Here is a 24,365-nt window from a genome sequence, read left to right as displayed (position 1 = left end):
TGTCTGTCTGTAGTTACCTGGTAGGGACTAGTATACTTCATCTCTCTCCTCTGTCTGTAGTTACCTGGTAGGGACTAGTATACTTCATCTCTCTCTCCTCTGTCTGTAGTTACCTGGTAGGGACTAGTATACTTCATCTCTCTCCTCTGTCTGTAGTTACCTGGTAGGGACTAGTATACTTCATCTCTCTCCTCTGTCTGTAGTTACCTGGTAGGGACTAGTATACTTCATCTCTCTCCTCTGTCTGTAGTTACCTGGTAGGGACTAGTATACTTCATCTCTCTCCTCTGTCTGTAGTTACCTGGTAGGGACTAGTATACTTCATCTCTCTCTCCTCTGTCTGTAGTTACCTGGTAGGGACTAGTATACTTCATCTCTCTCTCCTCTGTCTGTAGTTACCTGGTAGGGACTAGTATACTTCATCTCTCTCTCCTCTGTCTGTAGTTACCTGGTAGGGACTAGTATACTTCATCTCTCTCCTCTGTCTGTAGTTACCTGGTAGGGACTAGTATACTTCATCTCTCTCTCCTCTGTCTGTAGTTACCTGGTAGGGACTAGTATACTTCATCTCTCTCTCCTCTGTCTGTAGTTACCTGGTAGGGACTAGTATACTTCATCTCTCTCTCCTCTGTCTGTAGTTACCTGGTAGGGACTAGTATACTTCATCTCTCTCCTCTGTCTGTAGTTACCTGGTAGGGACTAGTATACTTCATCTCTCTCTCCTCTGTCTGTAGTTACCTGGTAGGGACTAGTATACTTCATCTCTCTCTCCTCTGTCTGTAGTTACCTGGTAGGGACTAGTATACTTCATCTCTCTCTCCTCTGTCTGTAGTTACCTGGTAGGGACTAGTATACTTCATCTCTCTCTCCTCTGTCTGTAGTTACCTGGTAGGGACTAGTATACTTCATCTCTCTCTCCTCTGTCTGTAGTTACCTGGTAGGGACTAGTATACTTCATCTCTCTCTCCTCTGTCTGTAGTTACCTGGTAGGGACTAGTATACTTCATCTCTCTCTCTCTAGTTACCTGGTAGGGACTCTCTCTCTGTCTGTAGTTACCTGGTAGGGACTAGTATACTTCATCTCTCTCCTCTGTCTGTAGTTACCTGGTAGGGACTAGTATACTTCATCTCTCTCTCCTCTGTCTGTAGTTACCTGGTAGGGACTAGTATACTTCATCTCTCTCTCCTCTGTCTGTAGTTACCTGGTAGGGACTAGTATACTTCATCTCTCTCTCCTCTGTCTGTAGTTACCTGGTAGGGACTAGTATACTTCATCTCTCTCTCCTCTGTCTGTAGTTACCTGGTAGGGACTAGTATACTTCATCTCATCTCTCCTCTGTCTGTAGTTACCTGGTAGGGACTAGTATACTTCATCTCTCTCCTCTGTCTGTAGTTACCTGGTAGGGACTAGTATACTTCATCTCTCTCTCCTCTGTCTGTAGTTACCTGGTAGGGACTAGTATACTTCATCTCTCTCCTCTGTCTGTAGTTACCTGGTAGGGACTAGTATACTTCATCTCTCTCTCCTCTGTCTGTAGTTACCTGGTAGGGACTAGTATACTTCATCTCTCTCTCCTCTGTCTGTAGTTACCTGGTAGGGACTAGTATACTTCATCTCTCTCCTCTGTCTGTAGTTACCTGGTAGGGACTAGTATACTTCATCTCTCTCCTCTGTCTGTAGTTACCTGGTAGGGACTAGTATACTTCATCTCTCTCCTCTGTCTGTAGTTACCTGGTAGGGACTAGTATACTTCATCTCTCTCTCCTCTGTCTGTAGTTACCTGGTAGGGACTAGTATACTTCATCTCTCTCTCCTCTGTCTGTAGTTACCTGGTAGGGACTAGTATACTTCATCTCTCTCTCCTCTGTCTGTAGTTACCTGGTAGGGACTAGTATACTTCATCTCTCTCCTCTGTCTGTAGTTACCTGGTAGGGACTAGTATACTTCATCTCTCTCCTCTGTCTGTAGTTACCTGGTAGGGACTAGTATACTTCATCTCTCTCCTCTGTCTGTAGTTACCTGGTAGGGACTAGTATACTTCATCTCTCTCCTCTGTCTGTAGTTACCTGGTAGGGACTAGTATACTTCATCTCTCTCTCCTCTGTCTGTAGTTACCTGGTAGGGACTAGTATACTTCATCTCTCTCCTCTGTCTGTAGTTACCTGGTAGGGACTAGTATACTTCATCTCTCTCCTCTGTCTGTAGTTACCTGGTAGGGACTAGTATACTTCTCTCTCTCCTCTGTCTGTAGTTACCTGGTAGGGACTAGTATACTTCATCTCTCTCTCCTCTGTCTGTAGTTACCTGGTAGGGACTAGTATACTTCATCTCTCTCTCCTCTGTCTGTAGTTACCTGGTAGGGACTAGTATACTTCATCTCTCTCTCCTCTGTCTGTAGTTACCTGGTAGGGACTAGTATACTTCATCTCTCCTCTGTCTGTAGTTACCTGGTAGGGACTAGTATACTTCATCTCTCTCCTCTGTCTGTAGTTACCTGGTAGGGACTAGTATACTTCATCTCTCTCTCCTCGTCTGTAGTTACCTGGTAGGGACTAGTATACTTCATCTCTCTCCTCTGTCTGTAGTTACCTGGTAGGGACTAGTATACTTCATCTCTCTCCTCTGTCTGTAGTTACCTGGTAGGGACTAGTATACTTCATCTCTCTCTCCTCTGTCTGTAGTTACCTGGTAGGGACTAGTATACTTCATCTCTCTCTCCTCTGTCTGTAGTTACCTGGTAGGGACTAGTATACTTCATCTCTCTCTCCTCTGTCTGTAGTTACCTGGTAGGGACTAGTATACTTCATCTCTCTCTCCTCTGTCTGTAGTTACCTGGTAGGGACTAGTATACTTCATCTCTCTCTCCTCTGTCTGTAGTTACCTGGTAGGGACTAGTATACTTCATCTCTCTCTCCTCTGTCTGTAGTTACCTGGTAGGGACTAGTATACTTCATCTCTCTCTCCTCTGTCTGTAGTTACCTGGTAGGGACTAGTATACTTCATCTCTCTCTCCTCTGTCTGTAGTTACCTGGTAGGGACTAGTATACTTCATCTCTCTCTCCTCTGTCTGTAGTTACCTGGTAGGGACTAGTATACTTCATCTCTCTCTCCTCTGTCTGTAGTTACCTGGTAGGGACTAGTATACTTCATCTCTCTCCTCTGTCTGTAGTTACCTGGTAGGGACTAGTATACTTCATCTCTCTCTCCTCTGTCTGTAGTTACCTGGTAGGGACTAGTATACTTCATCTCTCTCTCCTCTGTCTGTAGTTACCTGGTAGGGACTAGTATACTTCATCTCTCTCTCCTCTGTCTGTAGTTACCTGGTAGGGACTAGTATACTTCATCTCTCTCCTCTGTCTGTAGTTACCTGGTAGGGACTAGTATACTTCATCTCTCTCCTCTGTCTGTAGTTACCTGGTAGGGACTAGTATACTTCATCTCTCTCCTCTGTCTGTAGTTACCTGGTAGGGACTAGTATACTTCATCTCTCTCTCCTCTGTCTGTAGTTACCTGGTAGGGACTAGTATACTTCATCTCTCTCTCCTCTGTCTGTAGTTACCTGGTAGGGACTAGTATACTTCATCTCTCTCTCCTCTGTCTGTAGTTACCTGGTAGGGACTAGTATACTTCATCTCTCTCTCCTCTGTCTGTAGTTACCTGGTAGGGACTAGTATCTCTCTCCTCTGTCTGTAGTTACCTGGTAGGGACTAGTATACTTCATCTCTCTCTCCTCTGTCTGTAGTTACCTGGTAGGGACTAGTATACTTCATCTCTCTCCTCTGTCTGTAGTTACCTGGTAGGGACTAGTATACTTCATCTCTCTCTCCTCTGTCTGTAGTTACCTGGTAGGGACTAGTATACTTCATCTCTCTCTCCTCTGTCTGTAGTTACCTGGTAGGGACTAGTATACTTCATCTCTCTCTCCTCTGTCTGTAGTTACCTGGTAGGGACTAGTATACTTCATCTCTCTCTCCTCTGTCTGTAGTTACCTGGTAGGGACTAGTATACTTCATCTCTCTCTCTCCTCTGTCTGTAGTTACCTGGTAGGGACTAGTATACTTCATCTCTCTCCTCTGTCTGTAGTTACCTGGTAGGGACTAGTATACTTCATCTCTCTCCTCTGTCTGTAGTTACCTGGTAGGGACTAGTATACTTCATCTCTCTCTCCTCTGTCTGTAGTTACCTGGTAGGGACTAGTATACTTCATCTCTCTCCTCTGTCTGTAGTTACCTGGTAGGGACTAGTATACTTCATCTCTCTCCTCTGTCTGTAGTTACCTGGTAGGGACTAGTATACTTCATCTCTCTCCTCTGTCTGTAGTTACCTGGTAGGGACTAGTATACTTCATCTCTCTCCTCTGTCTGTAGTTACCTGGTAGGGACTAGTATACTTCATCTCTCTCCTCTGTCTGTAGTTACCTGGTAGGGACTAGTATACTTCATCTCTCTCTCCTCTGTCTGTAGTTACCTGGTAGGGACTAGTATACTTCATCTCTCTCTCCTCTGTCTGTAGTTACCTGGTAGGGACTAGTATACTTCATCATCTCTCTCCTCTGTCTGTAGTTACCTGGTAGGGACTAGTATACTTCATCTCTCTCTCCTCTGTCTGTAGTTACCTGGTAGGGACTAGTATACTTCATCTCTCTCTCCTCTGTCTGTAGTTACCTGGTAGGGACTAGTATACTTCATCTCTCTCTCCTCTGTCTGTAGTTACCTGGTAGGGACTAGTATACTTCATCTCTCTCCTCTGTCTGTAGTTACCTGGTAGGGACTAGTATACTTCATCTCTCTCCTCTGTCTGTAGTTACCTGGTAGGGACTAGTATACTTCATCTCTCTCCTCTGTCTGTAGTTACCTGGTAGGGACTAGTATACTTCATCTCTCTCTCCTCTGTCTGTAGTTACCTGGTAGGGACTAGTATACTTCATCTCTCTCCTCTGTCTGTAGTTACCTGGTAGGGACTAGTATACTTCATCTCTCTCCTCTGTCTGTAGTTACCTGGTAGGGACTAGTATACTTCATCTCTCTCCTCTGTCTGTAGTTACCTGGTAGGGACTAGTATACTTCATCTCTCTCCTCTGTCTGTAGTTACCTGGTAGGGACTAGTATACTTCATCTCTCTCTCCTCTGTCTGTAGTTACCTGGTAGGGACTAGTATACTTCATCTCTCTCTCCTCTGTCTGTAGTTACCTGGTAGGGACTAGTATACTTCATCTCTCTCCTCTGTCTGTAGTTACCTGGTAGGGACTAGTATACTTCATCTCTCTCCTCTGTCTGTAGTTACCTGGTAGGGACTAGTATACTTCATCTCTCTCTCCTCTGTCTGTAGTTACCTGGTAGGGACTAGTATACTTCATCTCTCTCCTCTGTCTGTAGTTACCTGGTAGGGACTAGTATACTTCATCTCTCTCTCCTCTGTCTGTAGTTACCTGGTAGGGACTAGTATACTTCATCTCTCTCTCCTCTGTCTGTAGTTACCTGGTAGGGACTAGTATACTTCATCTCTCTCCTCTGTCTGTAGTTACCTGGTAGGGACTAGTATACTTCATCTCTCTCTCCTCTGTCTGTAGTATACTTCATCTCTCTCTCCTCTGTCTGTTACCTGGTAGGGACTAGTATACTTCATCTCTCTCCTCTGTCTGTAGTTACCTGGTAGGGACTAGTATACTTCATCTCTCTCTCCTCTGTCTGTAGTTACCTGGTAGGGACTAGTATACTTCATCTCTCTCTCCTCTGTCTGTAGTTACCTGGTAGGGACTAGTATACTTCATCTCTCTCCTCTGTCTGTAGTTACCTGGTAGGGACTAGTATACTTCATCTCTCTCCTCTGTCTGTAGTTACCTGGTAGGGACTAGTATACTTCATCTCTCTCCTCTGTCTGTAGTTACCTGGTAGGGACTAGTATACTTCATCTCTCTCTCCTCTGTCTGTAGTTACCTGGTAGGGACTAGTATACTTCATCTCTCTCCTCTGTCTGTAGTTACCTGGTAGGGACTAGTATACTTCATCTCTCTCTCCTCTGTCTGTAGTTACCTGGTAGGGACTAGTACTTACTTCATCTCTCTCCTCTGTCTGTAGTTACCTGGTAGGGACTAGTATACTTCATCTCTCTCTCCTCTGTCTGTAGTTACCTGGTAGGGACTCATCTCTCTCCTCTGTCTGTAGTTACCTGGTAGGGACTAGTATACTTCATCTCTCTCTCCTCTGTCTGTAGTTACCTGGTAGGGACTAGTATACTTCATCTCTCTCTCCTCTGTCTGTAGTTACCTGGTAGGGACTAGTATACTTCATCTCTCTCCTCTGTCTGTAGTTACCTGGTAGGGACTAGTATACTTCATCTCTCTCTCCTCTGTCTGTAGTTACCTGGTAGGGACTAGTATACTTCATCTCTCTCCTCTGTCTGTAGTTACCTGGTAGGGACTAGTATACTTCATCTCTCTCTCCTCTGTCTGTAGTTACCTGGTAGGGACTAGTATACTTCATCTCTCTCTCCTCTGTCTGTAGTTACCTGGTAGGGACTAGTATACTTCATCTCTCTCCTCTGTCTGTAGTTACCTGGTAGGGACTAGTATACTTCATCTCTCTCCTCTGTCTGTAGTTACCTGGTAGGGACTAGTATACTTCATCTCTCTCCTCTGTCTGTAGTTACCTGGTAGGGACTAGTATACTTCATCTCTCTCTCCTCTGTCTGTAGTTACCTGGTAGGGACTAGTATACTTCATCTCTCTCTCCTCTGTCTGTAGTTACCTGGTAGGGACTAGTATACTTCATCTCTCTCCTCTGTCTGTAGTTACCTGGTAGGGACTAGTATACTTCATCTCTCTCTCCTCTGTCTGTAGTTACCTGGTAGGGACTAGTATACTTCATCTCTCTCCTCTGTCTGTAGTTACCTGGTAGGGACTAGTATACTTCATCTCTCTCCTCTGTCTGTAGTTACCTGGTAGGGACTAGTATACTTCATCTCTCTCCTCTGTCTGTAGTTACCTGGTAGGGACTAGTATACTTCATCTCTCTCTCCTCTGTCTGTAGTTACCTGGTAGGGACTAGTATACTTCATCTCTCTCTCCTCTGTCTGTAGTTACCTGGTAGGGACTAGTATACTTCATCTCTCTCCTCTGTCTGTAGTTACCTGGTAGGGACTAGTATACTTCATCTCTCTCCTCTGTCTGTAGTTACCTGGTAGGGACTAGTATACTTCATCTCTCTCCTCTGTCTGTAGTTACCTGGTAGGGACTAGTATACTTCATCTCTCTCCTCTGTCTGTAGTTACCTGGTAGGGACTAGTATACTTCATCTCTCTCCTCTGTCTGTAGTTACCTGGTAGGGACTAGTATACTTCATCTCTCTCCTCTGTCTGTAGTTACCTGGTAGGGACTAGTATACTTCATCTCTCTCTCCTCTGTCTGTAGTTACCTGGTAGGGACTAGTATACTTCATCTCTCTCCTCTGTCTGTAGTTACCTGGTAGGGACTAGTATACTTCATCTCTCTCTCCTCTGTCTGTAGTTACCTGGTAGGGACTAGTATACTTCATCTCTCTCTTCTCTGTCTGTAGTTACCTGGTAGGGACTAGTATACTTCATCTCTCTCCTCTGTCTGTAGTTACCTGGTAGGGACTAGTATACTTCATCTCTCTCTCCTCTGTCTGTAGTTACCTGGTAGGGACTAGTAGTTACTTCACTTCATCTCTCTCCTCTGTCTGTAGTTACCTGGTAGGGACTAGTATACTTCATCTCTCTCTCCTCTGTTTGTAGTTACCTGGTAGGGACTAGTATACTTCATCTCTCTCTCCTCTGTCTGTAGTTACCTGGTAGGGACTAGTATACTTCATCTCTCTCCTCTGTCTGTAGTTACCTGGTAGGGACTAGTATACTTCATCTCTCTCCTCTGTCTGTAGTTACCTGGTAGGGACTAGTATACTTCATCTCTCTCTCCTCTGTCTGTAGTTACCTGGTAGGGACTAGTATACTTCATCTCTCTCTCCTCTGTCTGTAGTTACCTGGTAGGGACTAGTATACTTCATCTCTCTCTCCTCTGTTTGTAGTTACCTGGTAGGGACTAGTATACTTCATCTCTCTCTCCTCTGTCTGTAGTTACCTGGTAGGGACTAGTATACTTCATCTCTCTTCTCTGTCTGTAGTTACCTGGTAGGGACTAGTATACTTCATCTCTCTCTCCTCTGTCTGTAGTTACCTGGTAGGGACTAGTATACTTCATCTCTCTCCTCTGTCTGTAGTTACCTGGTAGGGACTAGTATACTTCATCTCTCTTCTCTGTCTGTAGTTACCTGGTAGGGACTAGTATACTTCATCTCTCTCCTCTGTCTGTAGTTACCTGGTAGGGACTAGTATACTTCATCTCTCTCCTCTGTCTGTAGTTACCTGGTAGGGACTAGTATACTTCATCTCTCTTCTCTGTCTGTAGTTACCTGGTAGGGACTAGTATACTTCATCTCTCTCTCCTCTGTCTGTAGTTACCTGGTAGGGACTAGTATACTTCATCTCTCTCCTCTGTCTGTAGTTACCTGGTAGGGACTAGTATACTTCATCTCTCTCCTCTGTCTGTAGTTACCTGGTAGGGACTAGTATACTTCATCTCTCTCCTCTGTCTGTAGTTACCTGGTAGGGACTAGTATACTTCATCTCTCTCCTCTGTCTGTCTGTAGTTACCTGGTAGGGACTAGTATACTTCATCTCTCTCCTCTGTCTGTAGTTACCTGGTAGGGACTAGTATACTTCATCTCTCTCTCCTCTGTCTGTAGTTACCTGGTAGGGACTAGTATACTTCATCTCTCTCTCCTCTGTCTGTAGTTACCTGGTAGGGACTAGTATACTTCATCTCTCTCCTCTGTCTGTAGTTACCTGGTAGGGACTAGTATACTTCATCTCTCTCCTCTGTCTGTAGTTACCTGGTAGGGACTAGTATACTTCATCTCTCTCCTCTGTCTGTAGTTACCTGGTAGGGACTAGTATACTTCATCTCTCTCCTCTGTCTGTAGTTACCTGGTAGGGACTAGTATACTTCATCTCTCTCCTCTGTCTGTAGTTACCTGGTAGGGACTAGTATACTTCATCTCTCTCCTCTGTCTGTAGTTACCTGGTAGGGACTAGTATACTTCATATCTCTCCTCTGTCTGTAGTTACCTGGTAGGGACTAGTATACTTCATCTCTCTCCTCTGTCTGTAGTTACCTGGTAGGGACTAGTATACTTCATCTCTCTCCTCTGTCTGTAGTTACCTGGTAGGGACTAGTATACTTCATCTCTCTCCTCTGTCTGTAGTTACCTGGTAGGGACTAGTATACTTCATCTCTCTCCTCTGTCTGTAGTTACCTGGTAGGGACTAGTATACTTCATCTCTCTCTCTCTGTCTGTAGTTACCTGGTAGGGACTAGTATACTTCATCTCTCTCTCCTCTGTCTGTAGTTACCTGGTAGGGACTAGTATACTTCATCTCTCTCCTCTGTCTGTAGTTACCTGGTAGGGACTAGTATACTTCATCTCTCTCTCCTCTGTCTGTAGTTACCTGGTAGGGACTAGTATACTTCATCTCTCTCTCCTCTGTTTGTAGTTACCTGGTAGGGGATGAGCTATGGGTGGTGATGGAATACCTGGCTGGAGGTTCACTGACTGACGTGGTGACTGAGACCTGCATGGACGAGGGCCAGATCGCTGCAGTCTGCAGAGAAGTAAGACATTTTATGAGCCCTACATTAGACATTTAATTAGCCCCACATTAGAATTGTTTTGAGACCTACATTAGACATTTAATGAGCCCTATATGAAATATTTTATGAGCCCTACATTAGACATTTTATGAGCCCTACATTAGACATTTTATGAGCCCTACATTAGACATTTTATGAGCCCTACAGTAGACATTTAATTAGCCCCACATTAGAATTTTTTGAGACCTACATTAGACATTTAATGAGCCCTATATGAAATATTTTATGAGCCCTACATTAGACATTTTATGAACCCTACATTAGACATTTTATGAGCCCTACATTAGACATTTTATGAGCCCTACAGTAGACATTTTATGAGCCCTACATTAGATATTTAATGAGCCCTACATTAGATATTTTATGAGCCCTACATTAGATATTTTATGAGCCCTACATTAGATATTTAATGAGCCCTATAGTAGACATTTTATGAACCCTACATTAGATATTTTATGAACCCTATAGTAGATATTTAATGAGCCCTACATTAGACATTTTATGAGCCCTACATTAGACATTTAATGAGCCCTACATTAGACATTTTATGAGCCCTACATTAGATATTTAATGAGCCCTACATTAGACATTTTATGAGCCCTACATTAGACATTTTATGAGCCCTACATTAGACATTTTATGAGCCCTACATTAGACATTTTATGAGCCCTACATTAGACATTTTATGAGCCCTACATTAGACATTTTATGAGCCCTACATTAGATATTTTATGAGCCCTACATTAGATATTTTATGAGCCCTACATTAGATATTTTATGAGCCCTATAGTAGACATTTTATGGACCCTACATTAGATATTTTATGAACCCTACATTAGACATTTAATGAGCCCTACATTAGACATTTTATGAGCTCTACATTAGACATTTAATGAGCCCTACATTAGACATTTAATGAGCCCTACATTAGATATTTAATGAGCCCTACATTAGATATTTAATGAGCCCTACATTAGACATTTAATGAGCCCTACATTAGACATTTAATGAGCCCTACATTAGACATTTAATGAGCCCTACATTAGATATTTAATGAGCCCTACATTAGATATTTAATGAGCCCTACATTAGACATTTAATGAGCCCTACATTAGACATTTAATGAGCCCTACATTAGATATTTAATGAGCCCTACATTAGACATTTTATGATCCCAAGCCAAAAAAGCCGAAATAATTGTGGCATTAGGCTACTGCACATGACAGAAAAACATAAAAGCCAATAGATGCAGCTAGCTATACTCAGCAAAAAAAGAAATGTCCCTTTTTCAGGACCCTGTCTTTCAAAGATAATTAGTAACAATCCAAATAACTTCATAAATCTGCATTGTAAAGGGTTTAAACACTGTTTCCCATGCTTGTTCAATGAACCATAAACAATTAATGAACATGTACCTGTGGAACGGTCGTTAAGACACTAACAGCTTACAGATGGTATAAAGGTCACAGTTATGAAAACTTAGGACATCAAATAGGCCTTTCTACTGACTCTGGAAAAACTCCAAAAGAAAGATGCACAGGATCCCTGCAAGGAGGCATGAGGACTGCAAATGTGGCCAGGGCAATAAATTGCAATGTCCGTACTGTGAGATGTCTAAGACAGCGCTACAGGGAGACAGGACGGACAGCAGATCGACCTCGCAGTGGCAGACCACGTGTAACAACACCTGCACAGGATCGGTACATCCGAACATCACACCATCGAGACAGGTACAGGATGGCAACAACAACTGCTCGAGTTACACCAGGAACGCACAATCCCTCCATCAGTGCTCAGACTGTCCACAATAGGCTGAGAGAGGCTAGACTGAGGGCTTGTAGGCCTGTTGTAAAGCAAGTCCTCACCAGACATCCCCGGCAACAACGTCGCCTATGGGCACAAACCCGCCATCGCTGGACCAGGCAGGACGGGCAAGAAGTGCTCTTCATTGACGAGTCACGGTTTTGTCTCAGCAGGGGTGATGGACATCGAAGTAATGAGCGTTACACAGAGGCCTGTACTCTGGAGTGGGATCAATTTGGAGGTGGAGGCTCCGTCATGGTCTGGGACGGTGTGTCACAGCATCATCGGACTGAGCTTGTCATTGCAGGCAATCTCAACGCTGTGCGTTACAGGGAAGACATCCTCCTCCCTCATGTGGTACCCTTCCTGCAGGCTCATCCTGACATGACCCTCCAGCAATGACAATGCCACCAGCCATACTGCTCGTTCTGTGCATTATATCCTGCATGACAGAAATGTCAGTGTTCTGCCATGGCCAGCAAAGAGCCTGGATCTCAATCCCATTGAACACGTCTGGGACCTGTTGGATCGGAGGGTGAGGGCGAGAGCCATTCCCCCCAGAAATGTCAGGGAACTTGCAGGTGCCTTGGTGGAAGAGTAGGGTAACATCGCACAGCAAGAACTGGCAAATCTGGTGCAGTCCATGAGGAGGAGAAGCACTGCAGTACTTAATGCAGCTGGTGGCCACACCAGGTACTGATGTTCAGGGACACATTATTCCATTTCTGTTAGTCACATGTCAGTGGAACATGTTCAGTTTATGTCGCCGTTGTTCACATGTTAAGTTTGCTGAAAATGAACGCAGTTGACAGGGAGAGGACGTTTCTTTTTTTTGCTGAGGTTAAATGCTCCTGGGTGAAACTAGATCCAGTAGGCGTTTCGTTTTGAGTGTGGACTCTTACTGTACTGTATTGTATTATTCTGTATTGTATGGATTGGAATTATGCATATCATTCAAACCATGATAAAGCAGAAGAGAACATGTGATTCTGGTGAACATGTGATTCTGGTGCAACACACGCGGCCTACAAAGTTACAAGTATAGGCTAGCGAATTTGATTTTAATTTTGAAATATAACAGGGCCTATTTGTATGATTAGTAGGCTGACACATATATAGTTGAAGTCAGAAGTTTACATATACCTTAGCCAAATACATTTAAACTCAGTTTTTCACAATGCCTGACATTTAATCCTAGTAAAAAAATCCCTGTCTTAGGTCAGTTAGGATCACCACTTTATTTTAAGAATGTGAAATATCAGAATAATAGTGGAGAGAATGATTTATTTCAGTTTTTATTTCTTTCATCACATTCCCAGTGGGTCAGAAATGTACATACACCCAAATAGTACTTGGTAGCATTGCCTTTAAATTGTTTAACTCGGGTCAAACATTTCAGGTAGCCTTCCACAAGCTTCCCACAATAAGTTGGGTGAATTTTAGACCATTCCTCCTGATAGAGCTGGTGTAACTGAGTTAGGCCATTTTGCCACAACTTTGGAAGTATGCTTGGGGTCATTGTCCATTTGGAAGACCCATTTGCGACCAAGCTTTAACTTCCTGACTGATGTCTTGAGATGTATCTTCAATATATCCACCTAATTTTCCTCCTCATGATGCTATCTATTGTGTGAAGTGCACCAGTCCCTCCTGCAGCAAAGCACCCCCACAACATGATGCTGCCACCGCCATGCTTCACGGTTGGGATGGTGTTCTTCAGCGTGCAAGCCTCCCCCTTTTTCCTCCAATCCTAACGATGGTCATTATGGCCAAACAGTTCTATTTTTGTTTCATCAGACCAGTGGACATTTCTCCAAAAAGTACGAGCTTTGTCCCCATGTGCAGTTGCAAACCATAGTCTTGCTTTTTTATGGCAGGTTTTGGAGCAGTGGCTTCTTTCTTGCTGAGCAGCCTATCAGGTTATGTGGATATAGAATCTTTTATACCTGTTTCCTCCAGCATCTTCACAAGGTCCTTTGCTGTTGTTCTGGGATTGATTTGCACCTTTCACACCAAAGTACGTTCATCTCTAGGAGACAGAATACCACTCAGAATCCTTCCTGAGTGGTATGACGGCTGCGTGGTCCCATGGTGTTAATACTTGCACACTATTGTTTGTACAGATGAACATGGTACCTTTAGGCATTTGTAAATTGCTCCCAAGGATGAACCAGACTTGAGGTCTACAATCTTTTTCTGAGGTCTTGGCTGATTTCTTTGGATTTTCCCATGATGTCAAGCAAAGAGGCACTGAGTTTGAAGGTAGGCCATGAAATACATCCACAGGCACACCTCCAGTTGACTCAAATTATGTCAATTAGCCTATCAGAAGCTTCTAAAGCCATGACATCATTTTCTGGAATTTTCCAAGCTGTTTAAAGGCACAGTCAACTTAGTGTATGTAAACATCTGACCCACTGGAATTTTTTACATTACATTACGTTTAAGTCATTTAGCAGACGTTGTGATACAGTGAATTATAAGTGAAATAATCTGTCTGTAAACAATTGTTGGAAAAATGACTTGTGTCATGCACAAAGTAGATGTCCTAACTGACTTGCCAAAACTATAGTTTGTTAACAAGAAATTTGTGGAGTGATTGAAAAACGAGTTTTAATGACTCCAACCTAAACCTCCGACTTCAACTGTATACCTTTCATAATATGTCCCCTAATGTTATTAGCCACCTCCTCTTTCTCTCTCTATTGTTGCTTCATTCCTTCGTCGCTTTCAACAGTTAAATGAAATATGGTTCGTTGTCCTTATATTCATCATTCTAATGACAGCCATGAATAATACAGGACTAGAACAAGATGCAGAAGGCTTTCACTTCTCTTCAGGAAGAGTGAAGGGTTATGGGTCTGAATAAATAACTGCTACAGCCTACCGTCATCACGGGTTCACTCTTCTTTCAATCTACCCGTGAGTTCTATTGGCTGTTTGTGTTTAACATTCAGCAAGCAAGAGCATTCGTCCCTCTTCAAATAGTCTACCGGTATAATAAATCAAACATTCTTTTTCCCATCAAGCTATTCTAGTCCACCTCTTTAAGGAATACCTAGGATAGGTTAAGTAATCCCTCTCACCCCACCCCCCCTAAGTTTTAGATGCACTATTGTTAAGTGACTGTCCCACTGGATGTCATAAGGTGAATGCACCAATTTGTAAGTCGCTCTGGATAAGAGCGTCTGCTAAATGACTTAAATGTAAATGTAAATGTAGTCTGGCTCTTCCTGCATGGGACTCGAGAGCTAAGGAGAGTTTTTTTTAAAGAGAGAAGCCGGAGGTGAGTGCATATTGCGCAAGAGACAGAGGCTATAAGTTAGAAGCTCATTATGCATAACCCATAATCATTAATTAGCTGAAAGAGGAGGCTAGGACATATACATTATATCAATCTTTAACAGGATGATCTATTTTGGATGCAATTTGAATGGAATTGATGGAGAGAGAGACTGCTCACACATGCTCTGATTTAAAGCATCCATTTTCGAGTGATAGGCTGTTTTAAAACTCTGCAGCTGCAATTAAATATGGTGAACCCCGAAAGCCAGAAGGAGATGTGTAATTTAGACACACATTTGGACCTTACAGTAGTATAGGCTATGCTGCAGCCAATGTAGGTCTACCTTTCACAATAAATAACGTCACCATGGTGAGATGCTAGGTCTACCTGTCACAATAAATAACGTCACCATGGTGAGATGCTAGGTCTACCTGTCACAATAAATAACGTCACCATGGTGAGATGCTAGGTCTACCTGTCACAATAAATAACGTCACCATGGTGAGATGCTAGGTCTACCTGTCACAAGAAATAAAGTGACCATGGTGAGATGCTAGGTCTACCTGTCACAAGAAATAAAGTGACCATGGTGAGATGCTAGGTCTACCTGTCACAATAAATAACGTCACCACGGTGAGATGCTAGGTCTACCTTTCACAATAAATAACGTCACCATGTTGAGATGCTAGGTCTACCTGTCACAAGAAATAACGTCACCATGTTGAGATGCTAGGTCTACCTGTCACAAGAATTAATGTCACCATGGTGAGATGCTAGGTCTACCTTTCACAATAAATAATGTCACCATGGTGAGATGCTAGGTCTACCTGTCACAATAAATAAAGTGACCATGGTGAGATGCTAGGTCAACCTGTCACAAGAAATAACGTCACCATGGTGAGATGCTAGGTCTACCTTTCACAAGAAATAACGTCACCATGGTGAGATGCTAGGTCTACCTTTCACAATAAATAATGTCACCATGTTGAGATGCTAGGTCTACCTGTCACAAGAAATAACGTCACCATGGTGAGATGCTAGGTCTACCTTTCACAATAAATAATGTCACCATGGTGAGATGCTAGGTCTACCTGTCACAATAAATAACGTCACCATGGTGAGATGCTAGGTCTACCTGTCACAATAAATAACGTCACCATGGTGAGATGCTAGGTCTACCTGTCACAAGAAATAACGTCACCATGGTGAGATGCTAGGTCTACCTTTCACAATAAATAATGTCACCATGGTGAGATGCTAGGTCTACCTTTCACAATAAATAATGTCACCATGGTGAGATGCTAGGTCTACCTTTCACAATAAATAACATCACCATGGTGAGATGCTAGGTCTACCTGTCACAAGAAATAACATCACCATGGTGAGATGCTAGGTCTACCTGTCACAAGAAATAACATCACCATGGTGAGATGCTAGGTCTACCTGTCACAAGAAATAACATCACCATGGTGAGATGCTAGGTCTACCTGTCACAAGAAATAAAGTGACCATGGTGAGATGCTAGGTCTACCTGTCACAAGAAATAAAGTGACCATGGTGAGATGCTAGGTCTACCTGTCACAATAAATAATGTCACCATGGTGAGATGCTAGGTCTACCTGTCACAATAAATAAAGTGACCATGGTGAGATGCTAGGTCTACCTGTCACAATAAATAACGTCACCATGGTGAGATGCTAGGTCTACCTGTCACAAGAAATAAAATGGTGAGATGCTAGGTCTACCTTTCACAATAAATAATGTCACCATGGTGAGATGCTAGGTCTACCTTTCACAATAAATAATGTCACCATGGTGAGATGCTAGGTCTACCTTTCACAATAAATAACATCACCATGGTGAGATGCTAGGTCTACCTGTCACAAGAAATAACGTCACCATGGTGAGATGCTAGGTCTACCTGTCACAATAAATAACGTCACCATGGTGAGATGCTAGGTCTACCTGTCACAAGAAATAACGTCACCATGGTGAGATGCTAGGTCTACCTTTCACAATAAATAATGTCACCATGGTGAGATGCTAGGTCTACCTTTCACAATAAATAATGTCACCATGGTGAGATGCTAGGTCTACCTTTCACAATAAATAACATCACCATGGTGAGATGCTAGGTCTACCTGTCACAAGAAATAACATCACCATGGTGAGATGCTAGGTCTACCTGTCACAAGAAATAACATCACCATGGTGAGATGCTAGGTCTACCTGTCACAAGAAATAACATCACCATGGTGAGATGCTAGGTCTACCTGTCACAAGAAATAACATCACCACGGTGAGATGCTAGGTCAACCTGTCACAAGAAATAACGTCACCATGGTGTCTACCTGTCACAAGAAATAATGTCACCATGGTGAGATGCTAGGTCTACCTTTCACAATAAATAACATCACCATGGTGAGATGCTAGGTCTACCTGTCACAAGAAATAACATCACCATGGTGAGATGCTAGGTCTACCTGTCACAAGAAATAACATCACCATGGTGAGATGCTAGGTCTACCTGTCACAAGAAATAACATCACCATGGTGAGATGCTAGGTCTACCTGTCACAAGAAATAACATCACCACGGTGAGATGCTAGGTCAACCTGTCACAAGAAATAACGTCACCATGGTGAGATGCTAGGTCTACCTGTCACAAGAAATAATGTCACCATGGTGAGATGCTAGGTCTACCTTTCACAATAAATAACATCACCATGGTGAGATGCTAGGTCTACCTGTCACAAGAAATAACATCACCATGGTGAGATGCTAGGTCTACCTGTCACAATAAATAAAGTCACCATGGTGAGATGCTAGGTCTACCTGTCACAATAAATAACATCACCACGGTGAGATGCTAGGTCTACCTTTCACAATAAATAACGTCACCATGTTGAGATGCTAGGTCTACCTGTCACAAGAAATAACGTCACCATGTTGAGATGCTAGGTCTACCTGTCACAAGAATTAATGTCACCATGGTGAGATGCTAGGTCTACCTTTCACAATAAATAATGTCACCATGGTGAGATGCTAGGTCTACCTGTCACAATAAATAAAGTGACCATGGTGAGATGCTAGGTCAAACCATGGTGAGATGCTAGGTCTACCTTTCACAATAAATAACGTCACCATGGTGAGATGCTAGGTCTACCTTTCACAATAAATAACGTCACCATGGTGAGATGCTAGGTCAACCTGTCACAAGAAATAACGTCACCATGGTGAGATGCTAGGTCAACCTGCCACAAGAAATAACGTCACCATGGTGAGATGCTAGGTCTACCTTTCACAATAAATAATGTCACCATGGTGAGATGCTAGGTCTACCTGTCACAATAAATAAAGTGACCATGGTGAGATGCTAGGTCAACCTGTCACAAGAAATAACGTCACCATGGTGAGATGCTAGGTCTACCTTTCACAATAAATAACGTCACCATGGTGAGATGCTAGGTCTACCTTTCACAATAAATAACGTCACCATGGTGAGATGCTAGGTCAACCTGTCACAAGAAATAACGTCACCATGGTGAGATGCTAGGTCAACCTGCCACAAGAAATAACGTCACCATGGTGAGATGCTAGGTCTACCTGTCACAAGAAATAACATCAGTAAATAACTTATTATCATTTACCGGTTTCTCGCCATTATTTATACCGAGAAAAGGGTGTGGTTTTGGGCTGTAAACTCAGTAAGTCTTAGTAACCGTGTTTCTGCAATTCAACCCTCAGTACCACCCCTCAGTGACAGACCTCTGCTGTCAACCCCTTACCACTTACCATCCCTCAGTAACAGTCCTCTACTGTCAACCACTTACCACCCCTCAGTGGCAGTCCCCTACTGTCAACCCCTTACTGGTTAGTACCCCTCAGTAACAGTCCTCTACTGTCAACCACTTACCACCCCTCAGTGGTAGTCCTCTACTGTCAACCACTTACCACTTACCACCCCTCAGTAATAGTCCTCTACTGTCAACCACTTACCACCCCTCAGTGGTAGTCCTCTACTGTCAACCACTTACCACTTACCACCCCTCAGTAATAGTCCTCTACTGTCAACCACTTACCACCCCTCAGTAACAGTCCTCTACTGTCAACCACTTACCACCCCTCAGTGGCAGTCCTCTACTGTCAACCACTTACCAGTCACCTCAACGCAATCAAGACAAAGCTGATCGTGGACTACAGGAAAAGGAGGGCCCGTGGACACTCCCATTCACATCGACGGGGCTATAATGGAGGGGGTTGAGAGCTTCCACATTACCAACATACTATCATGGTCCAAACACAGGGCACGACAATGCCTATTCTCCCTCAGGAGACTGAAAAGATTTGTCATGGATCCTTAGATCCTCAAAAGGTTCTACAGCTGCCCCATCGAGAGCATCCTGACGGGTTGCATCACTGCCTGGTATGGCAACTGCTCGACCTCCGACCGCACGGCACTACAGAGGGTAGTGCGTATGGCCCAGTACATCACCGGGGCCGATGTACTGGGCCATCACCGGGGCCAAGCTTCCTGCCATCCAGGACCTCTATACCAGGCGGTGTCAGAGGAAGGCCCTAAAAAATGGTCAAAGACTCCAGCCACCCTAGTCATAGACTGTTCTCTCTGCTACCACACGGAAAGCGGTACCGGAGCACCAAGTCTAGGTCCAAGAGGTTTCTAAACAGCTCTACCCCCAAGCCATAAGACTCCTCAACATCTAATCAAATGGCTTTTACAGACTATTTGCATTGCCCCCACCCCCCATTTACGCTGCTGCTAACAGGTGCCCCCACACATTGAGTCTGTGGTATTTTCTTAAAACTGCATTGTTGGTTAAGGGCTTCTAAGTAAGCATTTCACTGTAAGGTGTTGTTGTATTCAAGGCATGTGACAAATACAATTTGATTTGATTTGGAACCTCTGCCTTCTCCACTGTAACCTCTGTCTTCTCCACTGTAACCTCCTCCATCTCCACTGTAACCTCCCCCATCTCCACTGTAACCTCTGTCTTCTCCACTGTAACCTCCCCCATCTCCACTGTAACCTCCCCCATCTCCACTGTAACCTCTGTCTTCTCCACTGTAACCTCTGTCTTCTCCACTGTAACCTCTGTCTTCTCCACTGTAACCTCCGTCTTCTCCACTGTAACCTCTGCCTTCTCCACTGTAACCTCTGCCTTCTCCACTGTAACCTCTGCCTTCTCCACTGTAACCTGTCTTCTCCACTGTAACCTGTCTTCTCCACTGTAACCTGTCTTCTCCACTGTCTTCTCCACTGTAACCTCCGTCTTCTCCACTGTAACCTCTGCCTTCTCCACTGTAACCTCTGCCTTCTCCACTGTAACCTCTGTCTTCTCCACTGTAACCTCCGTCTTCTCCACTGTAACCTCCGCCTTCTCCACTGTAACCTCTGCCTTCTCCACTGTAACCTCTGTCTTCTCCACTGTAACCTCTGTCTTCTCCACTGTAACCTCTGTCTTCTCCACTGTAACCTCTGTCTTCTCCACTGTAACCTCTGTCTTCTCCACTGTAACCTCTGTCTTCTCCACTGTAACCTCTGTCTTCTCCACTGTAACCTCCCCCATCTCCACTGTAACCTCTGTCTTCTCCACTGTTCATATTAAATATCTATCAATCAATCAATCAATCAAATGTATTTATAAAGCCCTTTTTACATCAGCTGATGACACAAAGTGCTGTACAGAAACCCAGCCTAAAACCCCAAACAGCAAGCAATGCAGGTGTAGAAGCACAGTGGAAAACCTCCCTAGAAAGGCCAGAACCTAGGAAGAAACCTAGAGAGGAACCAGGCTATGAGGGGTGGCCAGTCCTCTTCTGGCTGTGCCGGGTGGAGATTATAACAGAACATGGCCAAGATGTTCAAATGTTTATAGATGACCAACAGGGTCAAAAAATTATAATCACAGTGGTTGTAGAGGGTGCAACAGGTAAGCACCTCAGGAGTAAATGTCAGTTGGCTTTTCATAGCCAATAATTCAGAGTATCTCTACCGCTCCTGCTGTCTCTAGAGAGTCGAGAGCAGGTCTGGGACAGGTAGCACGTCTCGTGAACAGGTCAGAGTTCAATAGCCGCAGGCAGAACAGTTGAAACTGGAGCAGCAGCACGGCCAGGTGGACTGGGGACAGCAAGGAGTCATCAGGCCAGGTAGTCCTGAGAAATGGTCCTAGGGCTCAGCACTTCAGAGAGAGAGAAAGAAAGAGAGAAGGAGAGAATTAGAGAACGCACACTTAGATTCACACAGGACACCGAATAGGACAGGAGAAGTACTCCAGATATAACAAACTGACCCTAGCCCCCCGACACATAAACTACTGCAGCATAAATACTGGAGGCTGAGACAGGAAGGGTCAGGAGACACTGTGGCCCCATCCGAGGACATCCCAAACAGGCAGGATATAACCCCACCCACTTTGCCAAAGCACAGCCCCCACACCACTAGAGGGACATCTTCAACCACCAACTTACCATCCTGAGACAAGGCTGAGTATAGCCCACAAAGATCTCCGCCATGGCACAACCCAAGGGGGGGGGCGCCAACCCAGAACAGGATGACCACATCAGTGAATCAACCCACTAAGGTGACGCACCCCTTCCAGGGACGGCATGAGAGAGCCCCAGTAAGCCAGTGACTCAGCCCCTGTACTAGAGTTAGAGGCAGAGAATCCCAATGGAGAGAGGGGAATCGGCCAGGCAGAGACAGCAAGGGCGGTTCGTTACTCCAGTGCCTTTCCGTTCACCTTCACACTCCTGGGCCAGACTACACTCAATCATAGGACCTACTGAAGAGTAAAGTCTTGAATAAAGTCTTAAAGGTTGAGACCGAGTCTGTGTCTCTCACATGGATAGGCAGACCATTCCATAAAAATTGAGCTCTATAGGAGAAAGCCCTGCCTCCAGCTGTTTGCTTTGAAATTCTAGGGACAGTAAGGAGGCCTGCATCTTGTGACCATAGCGTACGTGTAGGTATGTACGACAAGACCAAATCGGAAAGATAGGTAGGAGCAAGCCCATATAATGCATTGTAGGTTAGCAGTAAAAAACCTTGAAATCAGCCCTTGCCTTAACAGGAAGCCAGTGTAGAAAGACTAGCACTGGAGTAATATGATCACATTTTTTTGTTCTAGTCTAGATTCTAGCAGCCTTATTTAGCACTAACTGAAGTTTATTTAGTGCTTTATCCAGGTAGCCGGAAAGTAGATGTCACGCCCTGAGCTTCTTATGTCTCTATTTTGGTTTGGTCTGGGTGGGCATTCTATTTTCTATGTTTTGTATTTCTTTGTTTTGGCCGAGTATGGTTCTCAATCAGGGACAGCTGTCTATCGTTGTCTCTGATTGGGAACCATACTTAGGCAGCCCTCCCACCTGTGATTGGGGGTAGATAACTTTGTTTGTGGCACAAAGCTTCACGGTTGTTTTGTAATTGTTTATTGTTTTTGTCGGCGTCATTTCTAATAAAGGGAATATGTCGCTTTGAGGAGCATGTGACCCAGGCACCAGGCACGATGCTATGCGGTTACACGTACTTTGTCGCCGGTACGCATCCACAGCCCAGTGCGTCCTGTGCCAGCGCCCCGCAGTTGCCGGGCTAGGGTAATCATTCAGCCAGGATGGGTTGTGCCAGCTCTGCGCTCCAGACCTCCGCTGCGTCTCCATGGCCCAGTATATCTTGTGCCAGTTCCACGCATCCAACTCCTCTATGTCTCCCCAGCCTGGCAAGTCCTGTGCCTGTTCCCAGAGCCAGGCCTCCTGTGTGTCTCTCCACTCCAGTGATGATTCATGGCACGAAGCCTCCAGTGATGATCCATGGCACGAAGCCTCCAGTGATGATCCATGGTACGAAGCCTCCAACGACGGCCTCCAGTCCGGGGCCCACAGAGACGGTCTCCAGTCCGGGGCCCACAGAGACGGTCTCCAGTCCGGGGCCCACAGAGACGGTCTCCAGTCCGGGGCCCACAGAGACGGTCTCCAGTCCGGGGACCACAGAGACGGTCTCCAGTCCGGGGACCACAGAGACGGTCTCCAGTCCGGGGCCCACAGAGGTGGTCTCCAGTCCGGGGCCCACAGCGAGGGTGCCCAGCCCGGGGCCCACAGCGAGGGTCCCCACACCAGAGGTGCCACCAAAGCGGGGTGAGCCAGAGGTGGAGCGGGGTCTACGTCCCGCACCAGAGCCGCCACCGCGGATAGATGCCCACCCAAACCCCCCCCTATAGGTTCAGGTTTTGCGGCCGGAATCCGCACCTTTGGGGGGAGAGGTACTGTCACGTCCTGTCCTTAGAGCTTTTAATTTATCTATTTTGGTTTCGTCAGGGTGTGATTTGGGTGGGCATTCTATGTTCTATTTTCTGTGTTTTGTATTTCTTTGTTTTGGCTGGGTATGGTTCTCAATCAGGGACAGCTGTCTATCGTTGTCTCTGATTGGGAACCATACTTAGGCAACCCTTTTTCCCACCTGTGATTGTGGGTAGTTAACTTTGTTTGTGGCACATAGCCCTTAAGCTTCACGGTTGTTTTGTGTTTTATTGTTTTTGTTGGCGTCATTTCTAATAAAGGGAATATGTACGCTCACCACGCTGCGCTTTGGTCCTCTTCTTCAGACGGCCGTGACAGTAGAGCATTGCAGTAGTCTAACCTAGAAGTGACAAAAGCATGTATTCATTTTTGTGCATCATTTTTGGACAGAAAGTCTCTGATTTTTGCAATGTGACCTTGAACAAGCTTCTCTGTTTTGTCCGAGTTTAAAAGTAGAAGATTTGCCGCCATCACTTCCTTATGTCTGAAACACAGGCTTCCAAGAAGGGCAATTTTGGGGTTTCACCATGTTTCATCGACATGCACAACTGTGTGTCGTCCGCATAGCAGTGAAAGTTAACATTATGATTCCGAATGACACCACCAAGAGGTAAAATATATAGTGAAAACAATAGTGGTCCTAAAACAGAGCCTTGAGGAACACCAGAATGTACTGTTGATTTATCGGAGGACAAACCATCCACAGAGACAAACTGATATCTTTCCTACAGATAAGATCTAAACCAGGCCAGAACTTCTCCGTGTTGACCAATTTGGGTTTCCCATCTCTCCAAAAGAATGTGGTGATCGATGGTATCAAAAGCAGCACTAAGGTCTAGGAGCACGAGGACAGAGGCAGAGCCTCGGTCTGATGCCATTAAACGGTCATTTACCACCTTCACAAGTGCAGTCTCAGTGCTATGATGGGGTCTAAAGCCGGATTAAGCATGTTATATACATTGTTTGTCTTCAGGAAGGCAGTGAGTTGCTGTGCAACAGCTTTTTCAAAAATTTGAGAGGAATGGGAGATGCGATATAGACCGATAGTATTTTATATTTTCTGGGTCAAGGTTTGGCTTTTTAAGAGAGGCTTTATTACTGCCACTTTTAGTGAGTTTGGTACACATCCGGTGGATAGAGAGCCGTTTATTATGTTCAACATAGGAGAGCCAAGCACAGGAAGCAGCTCTTTCAGTAGTTTAGTGGGAATAGGGTCCAGTATGCAGCTTGAAGGTTTA

At 44.6% G+C, this 24,365-nt stretch overlaps 1 protein-coding gene across 2 annotated transcripts in view; it reads left to right on the top strand.

Moving 5' to 3' along the window:
- Positions 1 to 24,365, top strand: part of LOC124006779 (serine/threonine-protein kinase PAK 3) — a 93,188-nt gene that overhangs the window by 62,799 nt on the left and 6,024 nt on the right. For both annotated transcript variants that reach the window (XM_046316927.1, XM_046316928.1), the window contains one exon: positions 9,569 to 9,686. In XM_046316927.1, coding sequence (XP_046172883.1) covers positions 9,569 to 9,686 — 118 coding nt within the window. The remainder of the gene's footprint in view (positions 1 to 9,568; positions 9,687 to 24,365) is intronic.

Source organism: Oncorhynchus gorbuscha, linkage group LG20 (genome assembly GCF_021184085.1).
Source record: "Oncorhynchus gorbuscha isolate QuinsamMale2020 ecotype Even-year linkage group LG20, OgorEven_v1.0, whole genome shotgun sequence".
In the NCBI taxonomy this organism is placed as follows: Eukaryota; Metazoa; Chordata; class Actinopteri; order Salmoniformes; family Salmonidae; genus Oncorhynchus; species Oncorhynchus gorbuscha.
This window is presented reverse-complemented; position numbering and strand designations above follow the sequence as displayed.